At 54.5% G+C, this 22,032-nt stretch overlaps 1 protein-coding gene across 1 annotated transcript; it reads left to right on the forward strand.

The window, feature by feature from the left end:
* Positions 1-8,429: 8,429 nt before the first annotated feature.
* TOR3A (torsin family 3 member A) lies at positions 8,430-20,709 on the forward strand. Its single transcript, XM_058660725.1, has 6 exons — positions 8,430-8,726; positions 9,156-9,269; positions 12,352-12,617; positions 14,190-14,368; positions 19,981-20,105; positions 20,304-20,709. Exons 1-6 carry the CDS (start codon positions 8,462-8,464, stop codon positions 20,552-20,554), a joined length of 1,200 nt encoding a protein of 399 aa, XP_058516708.1. The 5' UTR covers positions 8,430-8,461; the 3' UTR covers positions 20,555-20,709.
* Positions 20,710-22,032: the final 1,323 nt, after the last annotated feature.

Below are 22,032 nucleotides of genomic sequence, written 5' to 3' on the forward strand. Positions count from 1 at the left end.
TATATAGTCAGACATGTATTCAAGAAAGAAAAACATATTTATTTTGACACAGGGCAACCCTGACTTCTGTTGCTGAAGGTATAAGAGCTGGAGTTTTTCTCCATCTCTGAGCATGGACCCCAAGTGGTGTAACAACCACACATCCTGCACACCCTGGCCCAGGCCCCGGCCCTGGCCCTGACCCCGGCCCTGACCCTGACCCTGACTCTGTGGGACTGCTGCTCCAGGCAGGGCCAGCTCTTCCACCTCCCGTCCCTTGAGTCAGTGGAAAGGTAGGGGATGGAGACTGGGCAGCCACAGGACACTAAGGTGTTCACACAGACAATGTAGGGGAGACTGGGAGTAACTCCCGGGGAAGTTAAATTATCAGCTTAGAAGGGAAGTGGAGGAAGCACGACCCTCTGGTTTGATCTGCCAAGGATTGCCTATCGGAGGTGTTGCACAAATAGAGGTTGTCCTTGGTAAAACACCAAACAAGACAGATACGCACCCATTTCTAATGTGTTCTATGGATTTCAAATCTGCCAAAAAATATGAATAAAGATTTTCATAAATACTGCTGTCTCTCTTCCTCTTCCTCCCCCCTCCGCCTGCTTTTCAGTGTTTCTGGTGTGTTTCCTGCCTGTGCTCATGGAACAGAAGGGGACGTCCTGTACTCAGCTATGCAAAGGATGAGCCTTCTGGATCTCCCCGGTTTAACCGCCAACATTTCCCACAGCATTGCTCACAGGTGCTCTTTTCGTAGTCAGCGCTTCATTCCATCCCTAACAGCAGAGGCCTTTGTAGTAGTATTCAGTTTTGAAAATGGATTTATTTATATAAAAGGCCTGGTGATGAGATTTCTATCTGCTGGCTCACTCCCCAGCCAGCTGTCACGGGGGGTGGGGTTAGGCCAGGCCAAAGCCGGAAGCTTGGAACTCCATCCGGGTCTCCCACATAGGTGACAAGGACTGAAGTACGTGGCCAGCCTCCCTGCTTCCCAGGAGCATTGGCACGGAACTGCATTGGGAGCAGAGCAGCAGGGACTTGAACAAGCACTTGCACATGAGACACCTTTGTTGTAAGTGATAACCTGCAACACTTCAATGCTAGCCCCTTCTTGCAGCTTCTTAGGAGGGAAAAGTGAGTCCAGGCAAACTTGTCAGCATACTGCTGTTGAGGCAGAGAGAGAGCTGGTTACCCTGGCAACAGTTCTTCAAACACCCAGATGTTTAGGTTTTCTTGTAAGACTATTTCATAGAGCCGGAAGGAGTTGTCCCATCTGCTGCTTCATTCCCCAGATGGCCACAGTGACGAGGGCTGAGCCATGATCAAAACCAGGAGCCAGGTCCTCCACCTGGGTCTGCCCATGGGTTGCCAGAGCCCAAGCACGTGGGCCACCTTGCGCTACTTTCCCAGGCCAGGAGGGCGCTGGATCAGAAGTGGAGCGGCCAGCACCAGGTCCCAAATGGGTGCTGGCATTGCAGGGAGTAACTGCTGGGTAGATGAGCACGCTAGCTCCAGATGCCTTAGCTTTGGAACGGGAGCCTCAACTGGGAAACTGAGCAGAGTTCTTTAGATTTTTTTTTTTTACCTGATTGGCAGCATACCAGCTTTTGTCCTGTACTTGAATGCATATGTAAAGCTAAAGCCAGTCTACGTCACTGTTAGACTCACCATATGGAAATCTTTTCTAGGCTAAATGTCAGAATCACTTCCTTCTCGGGCATATTGGAGAGTTATATTGGGAAGGAAGCAGGGTCAGTAACAGCAGTATGTCAGGCTAACCCTCCATCCCATAGAGGGGCTGGTTTGTGTCCCAGCTGCTCCACTACCAATCCAGTTCCCTACTTATGGCCTGGGAAAACGATGGAGGATGGATCAAGTCCTTGGGCACCTGCACCCATGTGGGAAACCTGGAAAAAGCTCCTGGCTCCTGGCTTTGGATCGGCTCAGCTCTGGTTGTTGTGACCATTTGGGGAGTGAACCAGCGGGTGGAAGATCTCTGTCTCTCCTCTCTCTGTGAATCTGCCCTTCTTTCAGTTAAAAATCTTAAAAAGAAAGCAAGCAGCTGACAGTGGGGAGCTTGGCGTTCCTTCTCCGGCAGGTCCCCTGCTGGAGAGGCACCAGGTGTTGTGGGAACAGTGTAGCTGAGTTACAGTGGCACTGAGGAGCTGGAAAGAGCCAGCGGGGGTCGGGGGAGGGTGACCAGGCTGGGTTGCATGTAGAACCCCCACTTGCAGAGCTGCACAGCTCCGCTTTGTGCAAGGCCTGCTGCTCTGGGGGAGTTCACGTGAAAAACGAAGGCAACCTCAGTTCTTAGACAAAAGGATTTTCATGTGGACAATTAAATAAGCAAAGCAAGATTTATTAAAGATAGAAGGGCCCAGCGCAGTAGTGTAGCAGTTTAAGTCCTTGCCTTGAATGCACCGGGATCACATATGGGCGCCAGTTCTAATCCCAGAGGCCCCGCTTCCCATCCAGCTCCTTGTTTGTGGCCTGGGAAAGCAGTTGAGGACGGCCCAAAGCCTTGGGACCCTGCACCCGCGTGGGAGACCTGGAGGAAGCTCCTGGCTCCTGGCTCCTGGCTTCGGATTGGCTCAACTCCAGCCGTTGCAGCTGCTTGGGGAGTGAACCATCGGATGGAAGATTTTCCTGTCTCTCCTCTCTATCTGCCTTTCCTATAAAATGGGGTGCTAAGGGAACCTCTGATGTAGATAGGAACTGTGAAACATACGCTGCATTTTCAAAGCTTGTCTTTACAACCACGATTGGTTTGTTCATTTAATAATTAGGGGTTCTTCCTAATGATTGCTTCCATGATTCCCGGTTCTGACTGCCTTCAGTGGGGTTGGGAAGATGTGTTTGGCAAAGCTAGGTTCCCATCCTTTGCCTCAGTAAGGGTACCATGTGGCCAGCCTTATCATGTAGGTGTTCACTCAGTGTGACTCAGTAGACCCAGGATTTTGCATTTCTGGCACATTCTTGGGATATAGCAAACAGCTGATAGTTTGATGACGCTTGCTAAAGAATCTTAGCTGCCTGCAGTTTTCACATCTGCCTCTAGATGTCCCCACACACCAAGAGGCTCTTGCTCCTGGTGAACCCCAACAAGGCAGACAGGGTGTCTACAATTGACTGACAGAAGATGCCAGGAGCCAGTGTCCGGCTTTGTCATTTCTATAGGGGACTGACTCTTTGGTGGAAAAAGTATTTATTAGAAAAAAACTTTCAGGAGATCAGGTTGGTTATCCAGGGGCTTCCCAGATACCTGCTGCGATGAAGTGTGAAGTTCAGAATATGGTACAAAGCAGCAGTTAGTTCTACGTGAAGGTTCCAGATAGCAGGACTTCTTCCCACAAAGGCTTAGCAAGTGGCCGGTTTTAACAAGCTCTATTCACTATTAGTGTTATGGGGAATTTAACGCGGAACACAGCAGCAACCTTGTTTCTTGTCTCACACAAAAGATTTTTCATGGGGACAACTCCTGTTTGCAAAGCACAGTTTACTTAGGAAAGGGAAGAAGAGGCTCCTGCCGTAGTGTCAGGTGGCCCCAAGGGAGACAAGACCTGAGGAGATGGTGGCAATGGTGTCTTACGGACCATGTCAGGGACGGGGTTCACATGGGTCACCCCAAAGGCAGAAAGAGAGAAAAGCCTCATTGCTAATGGGCGTCTATCACCTCATCCAGAGGTAAAGCGTATCGGGAGGGGGGCCGGTGCTCCCTCCCCACACACTGATGGCCAAGCGCTGATGGCAACCCGGACACGGGGTTGGTGTGGGCCGTGTCTCTTTGCTTTGTCTGTTGATTCTGTCCCTTCGTTCTCCCTCAAGGAAGGAAATGTGCTCCTGCAACGGTAGGAAAAGGGGAGAAGCATGATTTTGCACTTTGTAAAAAAGATTTATTTATTTTTATTGCAAAATCATATATATATATACATATATATACATACATATATATATATACACACACACACACATACACACACAGGGAGAGAGAGAGAAGAGATGGAGAGGAAGATCTGTCCGATGGTTCACTCTCCAAGTAGCCGCAATGGCCAGAGCTGAGCTGATCCGAAGCCAGGAGCCTGGAGCTTCTTCTGACTCTCCCTTGTGGGTGCAGGGTTCCAGAGTTTTGGGTCATCCTGGGCTGCTTTCCCAGGCCACAGGCAGGGAGCTGGATGGGAAGGGCCTCTGGGGTTAGAACCTGCACCCATATGGGATCCTGGCACATTCAAGGTGAGGACTTAGGACTTTAGTGGCTAGGCTACCACAAAAGGTCCACGATTTTACATTTGAAAAGGACTTATCACATTAGTTCATTTGTTTCAAGCTCCAGAGTTGAATCATCATGGGTGCCTTCAGGCGCATGAACTTACTAGATGGACTATAGCCACGCTGGAGTCTACTACACACTCACAGACCTTAACCTGAGGTACTGGCCACCACGACAATGTCTCCACAGTGGCCCTGCGTGCAAGTTGCAGCGGCTCCTAGTCCAGGAACTGGAATGGTGTATCAGTTTCTTCTGGACCTTCGCTAATCTCAGTCTTGCCCAGGCTACAAATTCCACAGCTGACGTCCCTCAATGTCCACAGCTGACCCTTGGCCTGCTCACTGTTAGTCATTTTATTACCAGAATAGATAGGAGACATCCAAGCCTCCCCCAGAATACAAAACAAAATATCAAAACGTGTGTTTACAATGCACTCATTGAATCAGCTCATTTCATGTTAACAGAATCCGTATGAGAAGACTTTCCTTCCTGGGAAATAAATCCAGGTATTCCATTGTGGCACTTAAGCATCTTCAACTGCTAAGCAAACTCCCATTCCTGGGTTCAATGTTGACTTCACTGAGTAGCTGAGACTCTCAGTACACATAAGTAACATTCACCTCAACTCTCAGGCCGTCCTGCCAAAGGTGGTGGTGGTGCTTCTGTGTTTGAGTGAGCAACCATTGCGTATTTGGTGACCTACTGTTGAAGGGGTGGACATAGCACTGTACTCGAAAGTGCCACCTGGTCCTTGGCTTCCTGCACCTTGCAAGGTGCAAGGTGAGAGGACCTCATTAGCTCAGTGAAAGAACAAGCCAAGTGCAGAGGCCTCTCAGTCACTGGGCACCCCTGAGCTGGCTGTCCACTGTGGAAACCGCATCCTGGTCTTTAACCAGTAATCCAATTGCCTGCTATCTATGTCACATAGAATGACAGCCCAAACACGGCATGTGGGGCTGCTGCTGCTGACGAGCCTGGAAGAGTTGATGTTGAAAGGGGATGGCTAGCCCGAGTCTTGGTGGTCTCCTGGAATGAGGGAGAACGGGGGTCACCATCTCCTGGAGCATGCCTGTCCTGCCTTTGTGCTCCTACAGGAGACAGTGGTGAACAGGCCATGGAATCCCAAGGTGTGCTGGATCTCTGAGGTGTCAGGATTGGGAGCCCGGGTTCGGCTCGGGGAGATAGCTGGCTGGACTTAGTCCAAGTTCTTGCCTTCCTGTGTGTAGGAATACACTTGGAAACTTAGCTAAACGTGAGCAGAAAAGCAAGATTTACTAGAAGGCCGGGGCAGCATACACAGACTTGAATGCAAATGGTGTTATGCTGTGTAGCCAGTGATGGTAGAAGTCTCTGTGAAGTCTCGCTTTATTGCTCCTTCACTTCTCCTTGTATACTCCACCCCCATGTTCTAATTTAGCCAGGATATTGGATACTAATGTGTCCAATTAGTCTAGGTGTTTTTAGCTACAAGCCCAGTTCCTGTTCCTGCCCATCCCAAGGAGCATTAATCAACTCCTTAGCCCACAACACTTAGGTAGTCACTACTGCCCACCTGTGACTCACCTAGCAACTGAGAGATGAAGGTATTGCACTGTTGTGTAACCACTCCCCTCACAAGCCCCTTTAAAAGGCCCGTGAAGAGGGGTGGGGAGGCTCACTCTCTTTAGAATCAGGTGCTTCTGCTGCTCTGGCGCCCCACTCTTGGCTGACCCAGGACAGGTAATCCCCTGAGCATGGTCCCTGCGTACTGCTTAGATGGGACAATGGATATAATAATGTTGTTTCTGGTTTGTGTCCTATCAGGAGTTCCAGGAGAGGTGAGGCCTGGCAGTAGTGGAATGTGGGCAGAGAAGCCAGGGAAAGATGAGCGTCTGTAGCTCTGTAAGTGTGTCCAGGTCGCTGGTTGCATGTCTCTTACATATATTGTTGGGGAAGCTGGGACATAGGTCTTCAGCTTAAGGGATGGACTTAAGGGTAATGACCATTTGTTCCACTTGGGGTTATGTTTGGTTGGATTATGATTTGTTGCATTGCTGTATAGACTTGTGATTTGCTGTTTCTAGTGTGTTCTGTTATCACCAAGCTTGGTTAATGAAGACTCCTTAATGAACCTTAGACATGTCTGGTGTGATCTCGCTCGTACCCCGTAACAACAGCCTCATGAGAGGACACAGTCCCCACCCAAGCAGGGGTCTTCTGTGTGTGTTTAAATGCACTTGTTTTTATTTTAAAAGCAGTGTTACAGAACTAGGGGAGGCAGAGAGAGCCACCTGCTGGGTTATTCCGCAAATGGCCACAACAGCTGAAGCTGGCCTGCTCCAAAGGGCCAGGAGCCTTTTCTGGGTCTTCCACCTGAATGTGGGAGCCCAAATACTTGGCCCATCTTCTGCTGCTTTCCCAGGTGCAATAGCAGGGAGCTGCATCGGAAGCAGAGCAGCCAGGACTAAATCAGTGCCCATACAGGATGCTGCTGCTGCAGGCTGGCCCCATGGGGTCCTCCTTTTCACAGCATAAGGGGTGGTGCTTGCAGCAGGACCTGGCTGACCCTTAAAAGGAGGCAGGGTTTGGGGTGGCGGTCTCCGGGAGGGTGGTTGTAGAGTGGGGCTTAGCTGCATGGCGAGGAACAAGTTGTGCAGTGGCATATTCCACCAGCCTGGGCGCTAACAAGACTTGAGTTGGTGTGTGAGGCATGGGTGTTGGCAGTCCTCAGCTCCTGGCAGCTCATCAATTGCCCACCTACCCATAGCAGAGCCAGTTGTTGGCAGGGTTACTAGCTAAGCATGGGGCAGGCCCATCAATCACAGGCCGGTAGAGAACAGTTGGCATTGCAAATGCCAGAGCAAGGAGCTGGGCGGCTGTCCCTTAGTTCTCAGTCCAGGAGAGGAAAGGCAGTGAGTCCTGTTGGGGAGGGGGTGGAGGCAGCAGTGTGTGTGTGATCCCCTCCAGTGTGATCAACCCTGAAAGTTCTGGGAGGGAAAAAAAAAGCCCAGGATAATAGCCGGACCAGTGATGAATGGATTCATAGGACCGAGGTCAAGGGAGCTCTGCCTGCTGGTCCTTGCAGGAGCTGAGTCAGCAAGGAGGTGGTAGCTGTGTTAACAGTAGGAACAATTGCCAACTCTCTGGAATCACAAGCTAAGAGATGGGGCGGAGGGGCAGTGAATCCACATCAAAGGAGTAGGGCTGTTACCCACAGATGTGGCTCTCTGCCTGTGATCCTGGTTGAGGCCCAGCACTGCCTGGCATGCCCATCCTTAAAGCCGCTACTCAGGTGTCATTAGGCAGATGTCTTGATCTCTGCACCTGCTCTGTTTCCCATCCAGCTCCCTGCTAGCCTGGGAAAGCAGTGGAGGACGGCCCAGGTCTTTAGGTCCTGGGTGATGTTCTTGACTCCAATTTGTGCTGGCTCAGCCCTGGCCATTTCAGAAGTGAACCAGTGGATGGGCCACCTCCCTCTCCTGGTCACTCTGTCTTTCAATTTCTCTCTCTCTCTCTTTTAAAGTAATAAGGCCTGCAAGGGAAGAAGGCCCTCAAGTCCTTTGCCAATGGCTTCTGATGGGCTGCCCAGTTCCAAGCACGGGAGAACTGTAAACCCAGTTAAGAAAGTGCAGAGAGTGCAAACTTGTCTTTCACAAGATGCAGTGCCATTGGAAGGGAACCTTATGGTTTCCTCCGCGACGCTGGGGGTTTCCAGAGAGAACCGCTGGCCCGGAGCTCGGGAGCTTCCACTAGTTTTGGGGACCCATAGCTGTGTGCTGCTGTTTCGCTTCCCTCTGCCGGGGAAGCCCAGGCCAAGTCCAGGCAAGCTCCCAACAGCAGCCTCTTCTCCACCCCTCACCCCCCAACACCCCCTGGCCCAGTGGGAGGCCTTTCCCAGCTTCCTCCCAGGGGTGGGATGAATGCTGTCCATATTTGACATACTTCGGAGGGGGTGTCAGAGGGGACCCAGATGACAGCACGGTGATTGGCAGGGACAATTTCAAGGCCTGAGCTCATCTAGTCTGCGTCTGCAACCAGCATCACAGGCCAGGAATAGCCCACTTCCCGTAGGCTGGTCGGGGGCTGGCCCGAAAGCCAGCTGGTGCGCCGGCCGCCTAGAGCACGCCAATCCCCGCCCGCGCCTGGGAAGGGCCCGCCCCGCACGCCCGGCGCCCGCGCGGAGAGGGCTGGGCCTGGGAGGCCGGCGCTCCCCTCCTGGGCCCGGCCATGCCTCGCGGCCCGCGGCGCCCCCTCTGCCTTTGCTTTCTCCTCTTGCTGCTGCTGCACCCGGGCGCTCCGGACGGCCCCGGTGCCGCGAGGCCGGGTGAGGGCGCCGAGGAGCCGGGCTGGGCATCGCCGTGGCCAGGCTTACAGCACCTGCAGCAGCAGCTCAGGACGGCCGGGGCCCTCTCCAGGCGGTACTGGGCGCTGTTCAGCTGCCGGGTGTGGCCCGGAGAGTGCGAGGAGGATGAGGTTGCCGCGACACCCCTAGGTAAGATCCAGTCCCGCAGCTACCCGTCACCGGACATCCCCCCGTTCTCCGCCAGACGTGCGCGCTAGTCGGGAGGGCAAGCCCGTCGGAACGCCCCTGAACCCAGCATGGCACCCTCCGCAGCGCCTCCACTCGCGGCTCCTCCAGACACACTCCAGCCCCGCCACGGCGGCCAGAGGGTTGAGGTGCTGGCCTTTTTCCTCCTGGATGGCTCTGAGGCTGGGGGCTCTCCTGGCGCTCTCGCCCACCCGGCAGCTCCCTCCCGGAAGCCGCGTGTGAGCACCTGCCGAGCCTGGAAGCTGAACTCAGGATCCTCCCTGGCCGGGATAAATGGGAGTGGCAGGGCTGTCCTGGGTCGGATCTCCTCAGCCCTACTCCCTGCACCCTCCATTCCCTACCCCACCTGTCCAATGGCAACTCCTTTTCCAGGCTGGAGCCTGCCCGTGTTGGGCCAGCGGTATGTGGATATGCTAGCTGCCTGGTACTGCCGCTTCCGGGACTGCTGCGACTCTGACGACTGCAGAATCTCCAACAACATCACAGGTTGGGATCTCCTTCCCTATGGCCTTGAGGAGGAGCAGGGGAGATCGGGAAATGGAGGGTGCCCGGGCACCCCCACCCCTAGCAGCAGTCACCATCCGGAGACCCAGGTCAGCTGTAATCCCACTAGACACTCAATTATTGGGTTTCCTGGAAGTATCAGGCTCCCCCCAAGGCTACCACGTGACACCAGTCACAGGCCACTCCGTCCTGATTTAGGAAGATCTACAAAAACCTGTCCATCAGGGGCCAGGGTCGGGAAGCCCCCATGGTTGCCTTTCATTAAATGGCTCAGGCCAACTGAGAGCTTGGTCCCTGCATCTTGGCCTCCCATTCCCTGCCTGGACCCAGCCACCTCCCCTGCCTGTGGCCTCCTGCTGGGAGTCAGACACCTTTAGAGTCCAAGTCTCCCATCTAATCCTTAGGGATCCAACTTTTCCTCCCATCACGTGCTGTTTCCCAACCTGGGCATCAGCAGGAAGCTGAACCAGGATTCCCACCCAGGCCTCCCCAGTGGCAAGTGTAACCACAGCACAGCACCAAGTACCTGCCCCCTCCCCAGGTTTGGTTTTGATCTGTTTATTTGGATACAGATGGCTTGATTGGCACCGGGCAGTTTGCATTTTGACTTTCAGAGGGTTATGTTTAGCCCTAAGTACTGCACCTGATGAACAACCACTGGGTCAGTCTCCAGCAGAAAAAACACTTCCCCTTTTACAAGAAGCAGTCTCACCCCTAGAGTGTTTTTTTTTTTTCAGCTTTATTTATTTTCTACTGTAAAGTCAGGTACACAGAGAGGAGGAGAGACAGAGAAGATGATCCATCTGCTGATTTATTCCCCAAGTGGCCACAGTGGCCAGAGTTGAGCCGATTCAGTCAGGAGCCAGGGGCTTCTTCCAGGTCTCCCACATGGGTGCCAGGTGCTAAGGCTTTGGGCCGTCCTCTACTGCTTTCCCAGGCCACAAGCAGGGAGCTGGATGGGAAGTGGGTCAGCCGGGACATGAACCAGTACCCATACGGGATCCTGGCTTGTGCAAAGTTGAGGATCTAGCCACTAGACCTCGGAGCCAGGCCCTGGGGGAGAGAGAGAGAAAGACACGGCTGGTTCTTTCTCCAGATGCCCACAGTGGCCCCAGAGCCAGAAGCTGAGTTCTCAGCCCAGGTCTCCCATGTGTGTGGCAGCAACCTAGGAATTTAGCCGCTCTCCTCCATCTGCCTGGGGCTGCCTTGGCAAGGGAGCTGGAATCAGGAACCAGGGCAAGCACTACAGCAGGATAGTGTGCTGTGGGCTGCAGGAGTCTTAGCCACCAGACTCAGGGATGCCCTTAGCCCTGCCAGCTTTTTTTGGGGGGGAGCTTAGCCAAAGGAAGCCCACCTTAAGAACAGGTCACTTAGTGTCAATGACAAATGTGACAACAGAGTATTGAGGGCCACAGTGGGCTCAGTGTGTGAGGCCACAGGGCAGATCAGGTCTGGAGGCCTAAATTAGGATTTCTGCCAATTCAGAACAATGTGCGGGCAGTCAGTAGGTGGCCCCTGCCCTCCACATGCCCAGTGTTTCTCTAGTGCTTGGATGGGCAAGTTGTTGTACTACTGGGCTCCTCGTCTGGCCTTTGCCAGCTGCCAACCTCGGGGCAGTCCTCTGCATGGGCCGTTTACCTCAGTTTGCCCTGTGCAATGATTAAGACAGTCACATAGAAAAATCATTGCCATAGCTCAACAGGCTAGTCCTCTGCCTGCAAGCACCTGCAAGATCTGCAAGAAGCTCCTAACTCCTGGCTTTGGATCAGCTCGGCTTGGGCAGCCATTTAGGGAGTGAACCAGTGGATGGGAGATCTTTCTGTTTCTCCTTCCCTCTGCAAATCTGCTGTTGCAATAACAATACCTCTTAAAAGAAGAAGACACTCAGCATAGCTGTGAGAACACAGCACGAGCAGGGCCCTTTTGGAAGCTCTGTGCAGCACCTGGCGTGTTCGTAACACACTTTGACCTGTGAGGCCGCGGGTGCTCCTCCAGGCTGGCTCTGGGTGTTTGACCAGGGATCCTGGCTCTGGGTGTTTGACCAGGGACCCTGAGCTGGCCATGGTTCCTCACCCTCCCAGCAGGCAGCACAGCCTGGTCTCCAGGCTGGCTCCGGGTGTTTGACCAGGGATCCTGGCTCTGGGTGTTTGACCAGGGACCCTGAGCTGGCCATGGTTCCTCACCCTCCCAGCAGGCAGCACAGCCTGGTGTCCATATTCTTGCCTCGTGCTCAGGTTAAGCAAGGCCTGGCCGAAGGCCTGTGTGTGCACCCTGGCTGCCCTCAGCAGGTGTCTGCTAACCTGAATTAGAGCTCATACCATGGGGCTTCCCCATCAGAGTCACCTGGAGTCCTGAGCCAGGGGCGTGGGGCAGGCTCAGGTGTGGTTTCCATCCCAGAACAGCCCGGGCTACCCTACCTGGAGGACTTCCTATGGGCAGTTCTGTCAAGTCCCGCCCCCCTTTTTTTTCTTTCTCCTTCCTCCTCCCTCCTTTCCTTCCTTCCTCTTTTCTTCTACTCTCTTTTCTCAATTATTTCTCCTTATTTTTCTCTTTTTTCTGTTTGTTTCTTTTCTTCCTATCTTCCACTCTTTCCTTTCCTTTCCTTCCTTCCTTCTTACATCAAAGGCAGAGGGACAGGGAGAGCATCCATCTGTAAGCACCTGCAGTAGCCTGCCCTGGACCAGACCAAAACCAGGAACCCAGAACTCCATCCGGGTCTCCTCCGTGGTGGCAGCCCCTACGTCCTGGAGGTACCACTCACTGCTTCCCGGGATGCCCAGTAGCAGGAAGCAGAGCCAGGACTCAGAGCCAGCACTGTGCTGTGAGATAGGGGCATCGCAAGCAGTGACAGAACCACTCACCCCGCCTTGAGTTCCACGTTGGTCTCAGACTCTCCAGAAAATTGCCCCAAAGCCCTTCCTGCTGCCTCGCGTTCTGAGGCCGGCTGGAGTGAGCATCCCACTCTCTTCAAAGTGTCCAGACAGATGCTCAGCCGGCAGCCACAGAGCGGGAAGGGCCTTGTGGTGGCTGTGTCTCATGTGGCCTCCTCTTCCTCACTTCCTAGGCTTAGGTTCAGACCTGAGCCTGAGACTGCATGGCCAGCATCTGGCCCGGGCACTGGTCCTGCAAACGGTGCGAGGCTACTTGGAAACTCCACTGCCAGACAAGGCCCTGGCTCTGTCATTCCACGGCTGGTCGGGGACTGGCAAGAACTTTGTGGCCCGGATATTGGCAGAGAACCTATATCGGGATGGGCAGAAGAGCCCCTGTGTCAGGGTGTTCATTGCCACAATCCACTTCCCGCACTCCAAGTACGTGGATCTGTACCAGGTGAGGCCTGCAGTATGGGGCAGCCTGACGACGTGTGTCCAGGCTGGACCAGGACTCGGAGAACAGCCATTCTTTGCATGGTGGCGTGCTCTGGAGGGGTTTCGGGGAGGGTGTAGGTGCAGGAAGTGCACCTGTACAGAGCTGGTGCACCTGTTCCATTGACTCACGGGAGGCTCTGGGTGTCTCTAGGGGAAAGATGGAGGTGTCATGCTCCACTCCCAAGCTGTGTCCTCTTTTCAAAGTACTGATTAATTGATTGATTTGAAAGGCAGGCTGAGAGGAGGAGAACTTCTATGTTGGTTTACTACCCATTTGGAAACTAGGAGCCAAAATCTTCCAGGGCTCCCACATGGTGCAGGGGCCCAAAGCCTTGGGCCATCCTGTGCTGATTTCCCAGGCCATTAGCAGCGAGCTGGATGGGAAGTAGAACAACCAGGTCTCGAACTGCCACCCATATGGAATGCTGGTGCTACAGAGGAGGCATAACCTGCTGCACCGTAGTGCCAGCTCTATGGCCTGTAGGGCTAAAGCACAGTGAGCTGTCCTGAGTCCCAGCTGCCCTACCAGCAAGTGGGTGCCGCTCAGCTGGGCCTTCCCAGGAACAACCACGTGACTTCAACTGTGGCAGTGCTGCTGTGGATGCCAGCTTCCTGCTCTGAACATTGTTGTGTACACTCCCCTGCCCTGTGTGTGTGCAACCACACGCATACACACACACACACACATACACACACACACGCTCACCTGGGAGCTGAAGGCAATTCTGGGAGGCTGGAGATGGATCGGGTATGAAGCTCTGGGGTGGGAGCTGTCCTCAAGGTCCTTGCCCGGTTCTCATGAGTGCTGGCAGAGATGGGTTGTTTTTTAAATACATATTTCTTTGTATTGGAAAGGCAATTTTACAGAGGAGACAGAAAGACCTTGCATCCATTGTTTCATTCCCCAAATGCCTACAACAGGCAGAGCTGGGTCAGTCCGAAAACCAAGAGCCTGGAGCTTTCTCCAGGTCTCCCATGCAGGTACAGGGTCCCAAGGCACTGGGCCATCCTCTACTGCTTTCTCAGGCCATAAGCAGGGAGCTGATGGGAAGTGGAGCTGCCAGGACTATAACTGGTGTCCATATGGAATCTGGCGCAACAAGGTGGAGGTTTAGCCTATTGAGCTATTGCTCCAGGCCAGGCTGATGGGTCTTTTTGATTGAAGCTTGGCAGGCTTGCCTTGTAGGTGTGCTCAGCCCCACCCAGACAGGTCCTGGGGAGTGCAGGCCAGGAGACTCTGCTCCTTGAACCCCTCTCCTGCCTGGTACAACCTGACTGCTGCACCCAGAAGACAGGACCTGGTCAGGGAGAGAGAACTGGCCCATGCTGCCAGCTGGGCTGGGAATGACTGACAGGGCGGGAGAATCATCTGGGAACCTGGTTGGAGGCCCAGGTCCTTGCCCCGCCTCCACCGGCCTGGATTGGTGGGTCCTCAGTCCTGCGTGACCTCCTGAGCATTCCCCATGTCTGGGTGAGGCTGGAAGTGGGCAGGAGGTGCACCCAGGTCCCCACTAGGTGCCCTTGTCCCACGCAGGACTGGCTGCTGGGCCAGATGCAGGAGGCACAGCAGCGCTGCCGCCAGACCCTGTTCATCTTCGATGAAGCAGAGAAGCTGCACCCCGAGCTGCTGGAGCTCCTGGGGCTGCAGCTGGAGCACCGAGCCCCTGAGAAGCCGGGCGCCAGGCCTCAGAGAAGCATCTTTGTTTTTCTCAGGTGAGCTCTGAGGGGCAGCAGGCACGCAGGCCTGGGCAGAGTGTTGGCTGGCAGGGAGGGCCACCTTGTCTCCCCCTGCCTCTTTCTGCTCCTCCTTTTGCTGGTTTGGGGGATAGGCACTGCACTTGCGATTTGGCAATGGCTGCCCTGAGCAGTGAAGTTACAGGGAACTTGTCCCCTGATGGTGCTATGTCCAATAGATGCCCCAGGTGTGAGCGCCCTGCCCAGGGCTGGGGAAGGCAGGCGTGGTCTGAAACCAGTTCCTCCCCTATCCCACTCTACCTCGCCTTTGGCAGGCTAGCCCTTTGCCCCCTGGGCGGCTGTTCCTGTGGTCTAGGGGGCACCCTGTGTGGCTGGGGTAGGAGGCCACTGACTCTTTCAGGCATGGAGCAGGGGGAGGGGAGGGAAGGCTACATCTCGCTTCCCTGTGGACCCGGCACATGGGACAGAGCAGATGTGACCAGATCTTGGTCTTCTCATGGGATGATGGCAAGTGCTTCCTGGGGTGGGCACAGATGTGCAGAGCCCCCACAGGATGTGTATGAACCAGGTTGGGGGGATGTTGTATCCTGGAGCAGTGTGAAGAGATTGTCCTTCGGTTTTGTCCCTGGGCCATCATCAGAGGCAGAGCCCATTTGGAGGCTCTGTATGCATAGGTGGCAGCAGAAAGGTGGCCTGGGATGCGCCTTGGGGTCCCGGGTCTCCCATACCAACAGGCTTCCAGGCAGTGTTGGCAGGGAGCTGAGAATCCATCTGGATGCTCAGAAGGCGGCACACACAGCACACTGGCTGCGTCTTGGGGTTCCCTCATGGTCACAGGGATTCCTGCGCTTCTCCCTGAGCAACCTGTTCCTCTTGCCGTGCTCCCCCTGGCCCTGCACCCACTGGCCTCTCCCATCAACTGCTCCTTCACCTGGAAAAGTCATGCTTGTGTCTGCTGAGACCTGGTGATCCCGTCCCCGTATCCCCTCTGCCCTGCAGTCTGCAGGCACGTTTGTGTTTGTCATATTCTTTGACCCTGCCTGCCTGTCCTTTTCCCCAGTGACCCAGCAAGGGTGGTCACAGGCTGGAGTGGGCGTGGGGTCTGGGCAGAGCCACCTGCTGGATTAACCACCCCAGATGGAGTTTGGTGGACTCCCTGAGAGCCTTTGAGGTCACGAGCAGGATGTGGAACAGGGACAGGAACCTGAAGGACCACTTAGAAAGGGATGGCCTTGCAGGTGTGTGCCAGGCTGGGCTGCCACATTCCAGCAGTCCATACCAGGCCGTGCAGGTCATGCCTACCCGTGCTTCCACAGCTTCCTACCCTGGCTTAGAAGGCCTCATGAAGCCCCTTAGGTTTACAGTATTGCTAGGAATGGGTTGGGAAGACCATTTAAGTCTGAGTTGACTTCTATGTGGTCTTCAGTTCCTTTTCTCACTGTGGTGAGGAGCCCAGCCCAGCTGGACCAGGAGCACAGGGTGACGTCATCATTGGGCTGCACAGTGTCGCTATGCCATAGTCTGTTTAAATACCACAAGTGTTGCAATCAGTGAGTGTTCCTCCTCAGGAATCTGCTTGCCTCAGCCAGATGGCACAGCTCTGTTCATGCCCCACTCAGCAGCTTGCGGACCAGGGCTGGCTCGCCCTCCATCCAACCCCTGGTCCATTCATCCGTTCTGCTCTGCTGTTTTTTGTTTTGTTTGTTTTGCTTTTCTTTCCAAGGTTCCACTTTGGCTTTAGGCTCAGAAACGAAGGAGATGAACGAGCTACAGTAGCTTGCTGCCCAGGGCTGGGTGTGCTGCGGATCTCTGCCCAATGCCAGTCAGGGCTCAAGGCTCTGTCTGCTGCTGACTGGGGTGTCGGAGGCCCTGGCTGTACCAGGCCCTGGGTCTCACTGCAGAGGGGCTGGCCTGCCTGAGCTCACTGTCCCGTTCTTCACTTGGCAGCAGCTGTCCTCTTGCTGGCTGCAGGGTCAGGGGGAAGCATGGACGGGGCATTTTTTGAGTTCCCCCAACCCCAACTAAGGAGAGCCCAAAGACTCAGCCTGTGGATGCTGGTCTGGGGAGAGGGCCCTGCGGCATTGCCTGGCACTTTTTTTGGTCTTTTTGAACTTTAATTTTGATAGTGTTTACATAGTTAGTTGATCAGGGTGGGAAGGGTCAAAGATCAAGAGAAAGTTGGTGAGATCAATGTTTCCACATTTCCTTTTTCTTCTTGATGTATCTAGGGGAGTGGGGGATACAAAGGGAGAAGTGATGCCCAGCCTCCCAACTGCCTCAGAACCCAGGGATGGGGAACAGCCACCCGATGTCATCCTAGGGTTCTGGTCACATGGTCTTGGTAGTTCTGAGATGCTGCTGATATCACACTCCAAGGATGAGGAAATCCTTCGAAGGTCCATTGGCTGTTGTAGTCCACCTCCGAGCCTCCAATATCCCAGGAATTGGCTGTCCAGCTTTACTGGGGTAGTTGATTAATTTTTTCTGCCCTCCACCCTCAGCACATGCTGGTGGATACCAGGGTGAGGTGAGCATTTTTCAGTCTGGTGGTAGTGGGGCAGGGACAGTGAGCCCTTGGAGCAGCGGGGTCTGTCTGGGTCTAAGTCGCCCGGACCGGGTCCTTGGACCCACCTGCATGGTGGGCACTGGGTCTGTGAGCCCCAGGGGTGGGGTGTTCAGCATGGCCTGAGTCCTTGGACTTGCCCACTTGGTGGGTGCTAGGTTTTTGAGGCCCTTGGGGGGATGATCTTGCAGGCCTCTGCCTGGGTACTTGGTCTGCCTGCTCAGCAGGTGCCAGGTCTGTGAGTTTTGGGGGCAGGTATTCCAGGGAGCCCAGGTTGCATGGCACAAGTGCATAGGTCCACCTGCATGTTGGATGTCACATCTGTGAGCCCCCAGGAGTGCGGGGGTTCAGCGGGGTTCAGGTTTCCCACTCCAGGTCCTTGGACTGCTTACATAGTGGGTGCCAGGTCTTTGAGCCCCTGGGGTGATTGGTCCGGGGGGTCTAGGTCACATGGCCCATGTCCTTTGGCCTGCCTGCACGTTGGGTACTGGGTCCATGAGCCCTTGGGATGGGTGTTGGGTGGGGCCTGGGCCACCCGGCCCAGGGCCTTGAGCCTGCCTGTATGGTGGGTGCCAGGTCTGTGAGACCCTCAGCAGCATATCCTGTGGGTCCCATGTTGCCTGGCTCAGATCTTGGGCCCACCTGTGTGGTGGGTTCCGGGCACACGAGCCCTGGTGTGGGGTGTGGGGTATCTGGAGGGTTCCAAGTAGCCCTTCTTGGGCCTTTGATCCTGCCTGCAGTGTGTGTGCTGGGTGAGCCTCAGGGGTGGGGAGTCTGGTGGGGCCAGGGTCACCTGGCCCAAGTCCATGGATCCACCTGTGTGATGGAGCTGGGTATGTGAGCCCCTGGGGTGGGGAATCCAGTGGAGTCCAGGTCACCAGGCTTGGGTCTCGGGCTTGCCTGTGAGAACTGATCCTTCTCAGCGGAGAAGACGGAATAGTGGATTGCTGGCCCAGATCCACACAGAAGATATGGCAACCCATTGGGGCTTTAAGACATCTGTTACCATAGCAGAGCAGGAGAACAGAACAGATTGGACAACCACCCCAGCCCAACCAAGGCAGCAAATGTCTGGGTGAATGGAGACTCTAAGATGGACTGTGTCAGCCAATGGACAATGAAAGTGTTCCTTCATTTTTGGATCAGTGTGATTGACAAAATTTCAGAACTATCAAAACCACCTGCGCAGAACCCTCAGAGCATATGCCACATCAGGACCCTGGGTCAATATTGGGTGATCTTTCCCCATTCTGGGTGCTGGGGTGGTAGGGAGTCTGTGTATGGCTCCTCCCTGGTGTCCTCCCTCTCCCCATTATAGGAAAAAGAAATGATAAACTTGGAAACGATGATCCCTGACCTTCAATGAACCCACCCTTTCAGTTATGTAAGCATCATCTAAAATAAATTTTTTTTAAAAATCACACTGCCAGATTGCCTGAGGGCCCTAGGCCCAAGACCCCAGCCCTGAGAAAAGCTCTGAGCACTTGGCGTGCCCATGGACCTGAGCCTCAGGACCTGGGCACCCACTTCTGGGGCTAGCTGGCCCCTGTGGCTCCGAGCACCTGGCTGATCAATGGGCCTGAACCCAAGCCCTGCTGCCCAGGACCCCACCTTGAGACAAACCAACCCACCTAGCTCTGATTGCGTGGCAGGCTGTTGGTCCTGAACCTCCGGACCCGAGCACCTGCCCTGGTGCTTGCTCTTTTTTTTTTTTTTTTAAGATTTACTTATTTTTATTACAAAGTCAGATATACAGAGAGGAGAGACAGAGAGGAAGATCTTCCGTCCGATGATTCACTCCCCAAGTGGCTGCAATGGCTGGTGCTGCGCCGATCCGGAGCCGGGAACCTGGAACCTCCTCTGGGTCTCCCACACAGGTGCAGTGTCCCAAGGCTTTGGGCCGTCCTCCACTGCTTTCCCAGGCCACAAGCAGGGAGCTGGATGGGAAGTGGAGCAGCAGCCGGGATTAGAACCGGCCCCCATATGGGATCCCGGGGCTTTCAAGGTGAGGACTTTAGCTGCTAGGCCATGCTGCCAGGCCCCCCTGGTGCTTTCTTACCAGTCTGGTTCTGAGCCTCTCTCTGACACTTTCTTAAAATCATGTTTCCAGTCCAAGTTTGGTAATCGGCTGGTTCTCCACTCCGTCCTGTATCTCCAACGGGCAGGTGAGGCATCTCGGGGCTGTGGGAGGGCGTGACACCAGCAGCTCTTTCCTTCCTCCTTTGCTCAAGGTGTCTTGCATTTTACTGAACTGAGGCACTGTGGGCCACCTCCAGGCTTCCTTAGCCCTCGGAGAGGTGGCTTGTGCGAGCAGCCATTCGAGTACATCATGATCGGTCATCACCTTACACCTCCTGGCCTGATCAAGTCCTTCCCACCCTTGTCTTCCTCATCTCGTCACTGTGATGTGAACTGTGGGCTGAAACTCCAGCACTGGCTTCTTGCCACCTCTGTGGCTCTTCATCTTCTGCAGCCCCAGAATTTTTTTCCCCCGGAATGTTTTTTTGAGAAAGTAGAAAGGATGAGCTCTCCATTCTTACAAGCTAGATTCCATCAGTGGTTCTCCGTGGCACCCGTGTCTCCCAGGCTGAAGTCCACTTCCTGGGTAGACCAAGGCCTGGTGCCAGCCCCTACCACGCTTGTACAGTCTCCACCCTTCCCAGCAGCTCATGGCCCCCGAATCCCAGGGTGCCCTGATGCATCTGTATCAGCATGCATGCCCTTGCCTGCCTCATGATCACTCACTCATTTTGTACGTGTTCAGACATCTCCTTGTGAGGTTCTCTCTGCAACCTCAGCTACTCCTCCAGCAGCACCTGCTGCATCCTGGGAATCATGTAGATTCAGCCTGGCTTATTCCCTATGCTCCCCGAAGCTGGCAGCCTCAGCAGGTGTCAGGAGCGCATGAGCAAGGGCCACAGTGATGGTGACTGTACTGTGTGGCCTGTGGGTGTGGTGGGCGCTCCCATGAGGGAAGGGGGTGCCTCAGTGTGCACCCTTTCAGCAGTCCACTTGGAAGCCAAGTTCAAAACTCAAGTGTTAGCAAGGCTGTACTGGTCTCTTCCAGTAACCTCGGGGGCAGTGCCATCAACCAGGCGGTCCTGGATCTGCTGAAGGCGGGAAGGTCCCGGGAAGAAATCACCATGGATCACCTGGGACCCAAGCTTCAGGCTGAGATGGCGGCATCCCCAGGTAAGTGGCCAGGGAGAGGCTAGCTGCACACACATGGAGTAAGCCTCCATGGTGAGTCACAGCTGGAGGCATCAGGGTGTGTGCAGGGAAGGACAGGGACTTGGAACCACACAGGACATGGGTCCAGGGCTGCCTTCCTGATTGATCCCCCAGATCAGCCACCGTGCAGCTCTGACATTCTGCAGGGTTTGGTTTCAGGCAGCAGCTTTGGCCACAGCCATCTTGTGAAGGAAAACCTGATCGACACCTTCGTTCCCTTCCTGCCGCTGGAGTTCCGCCACGTGAGGCTGTGTGCACGCGATGCCTTCCTGAGCCAGGACCTGGCATACACAGAAGAGACCTTGGACAGAGTTGCCAGGACAATGACCTACATCCCCAAGGAGGAGCAGCGCTTCTCGTCCCAGGGATGCAAGTCCATCTCCCAGAGAATCCACTACTTTCAGCCCTGACGGGCTCACCCAGGCCACCCACAACCATGGGTGCCCCTCCAACAGAAGGACCCTGAGGCTGGCCTGATGACTGTCGGCCTCTAGAAGGTATTGCAGGGGTAGAGTGGCATCCAGCTGTTGCTGATGCAGAAACTGTGCCTTAAAGCGTTTTTTCATGTTGATGTAATTTGTTGTGGGTGTTGTTGTTGTGGCTGTTCTACTCATACCAGTTGTTGACCTGGTTTCATGACTTCTCAATTGTGGAAATGTGTAGTGACGGAGTACTGGGGTCTGTCAAATACAGATGTAGGGGAACATTGGAACGTGCATCCTGCATCCAGACGAAGGATGGATTCCCAGTGAAACTGCTGGACATGTGTGGACAATGGAATGCTTTACTGCCTTACATTGTCCATACCAACAATGTCAGGGGACACTGAAATAAGAGCCTAATGGAATTCTGATTCCTTAGAAGGACTACACTATTGTAGTAAACTGGGGAAAATCTGTCGGGGAGTGGGAGTTTGCAGGGGAATCCCAGCCAATGCGAAATTGTACCACATAATTCAGGATTCAAATTAAAAATATATTTTTTTAAAAAGCCCCCACACTCTGCTGCTTGGGCCCTGCTGAGGTCTCCTTGTCCCTGCAGCAATCTGCCAGGTGCCTGCACTTGGGTGTTGGGGCGCTGGGATGCTTCAGGGTTCCTGGGTGACCGAGCAGGGTGGCCTCTCCCGCCAGTATACTGGGTAGGCTACCTGTCCAGTCATATCCACTATGGCACGTGCTCGGCTTCTGTCCATGGGCAGGCCAATGTGGTGCCTGAGGCTGAAGGAAGTGGAGAAGCATGACTGTGACTCCTGCAGGTGTCAGCTGACGATTGGTCAGCAGGAGCCTGGCTATACCCCTGTCAGATGAAGAGACTAGAATGTTGTCATGGCCCTTTTTCCTGCCCAGGGGGGAAAATGCTGTCAGTTTTCTAATGCTGCTGGCTGTCTTCCATCTGAGAGGTGGGCATTGTGCCCACTGGCCATGACTCCAATGCCAAGCTGGGTGTCGGCACTCTTGGAGCCCATGGCTACTGATCTTCCTCACCTTGTCTCATGGCCTCAGTGGCATGGCTGCGTTGTGCCAATCCACCAGCCGTGATGGTGCCATCGCACAGTGCTCCTGGGTAGGAGAGCATTTGCTTATGCATACCACACACACAGTCACCAAGTACCACAGCCACCCAGATGGGGACATGGGATGCACATCTGTGGGGCCCATGTGCCTTTCTTCTACTGAGTCCCATAAGCGTCTTCTCTCTCCTCCCCCTCGACCTCAGGGTGATGCACATGGCTTTGCTCCCTGGCCCTCTCACAATGAAACACTTCTGTCACTCAGTTTCTCAATCCCCCTGTCTCGGGCTTAGGGAGCACCCCCTGAAGTCACCACAGACACACAACAAAACCCTCCAGTACATGAGCCACGGAGGAGCTGCTTCCCAGGACCTGGAG

This window comes from Ochotona princeps, chromosome 2, assembly GCF_030435755.1.
Source record: "Ochotona princeps isolate mOchPri1 chromosome 2, mOchPri1.hap1, whole genome shotgun sequence".
Lineage (NCBI taxonomy): Eukaryota > Metazoa > Chordata > Mammalia > Lagomorpha > Ochotonidae > Ochotona > Ochotona princeps.

Excerpts from the sequence above, each read along its gene's own strand:
- TOR3A (XM_058660725.1), top strand. The coding sequence starts at position 8,462 with ATGCCTCGCGGCCCGCGGCGCCCCCTCTGCCTTTGCTTTCTCCTCTTG. Across the intron at positions 12,618-14,189 it reads AGTACGTGGATCTGTACCAG|GACTGGCTGCTGGGCCAGAT; the intron begins GTGAGGCCTGCA and ends TGTCCCACGCAG. Across the intron at positions 20,106-20,303 it reads TGAGATGGCGGCATCCCCAG|GCAGCAGCTTTGGCCACAGC; the intron begins GTAAGTGGCCAG and ends GTTTGGTTTCAG.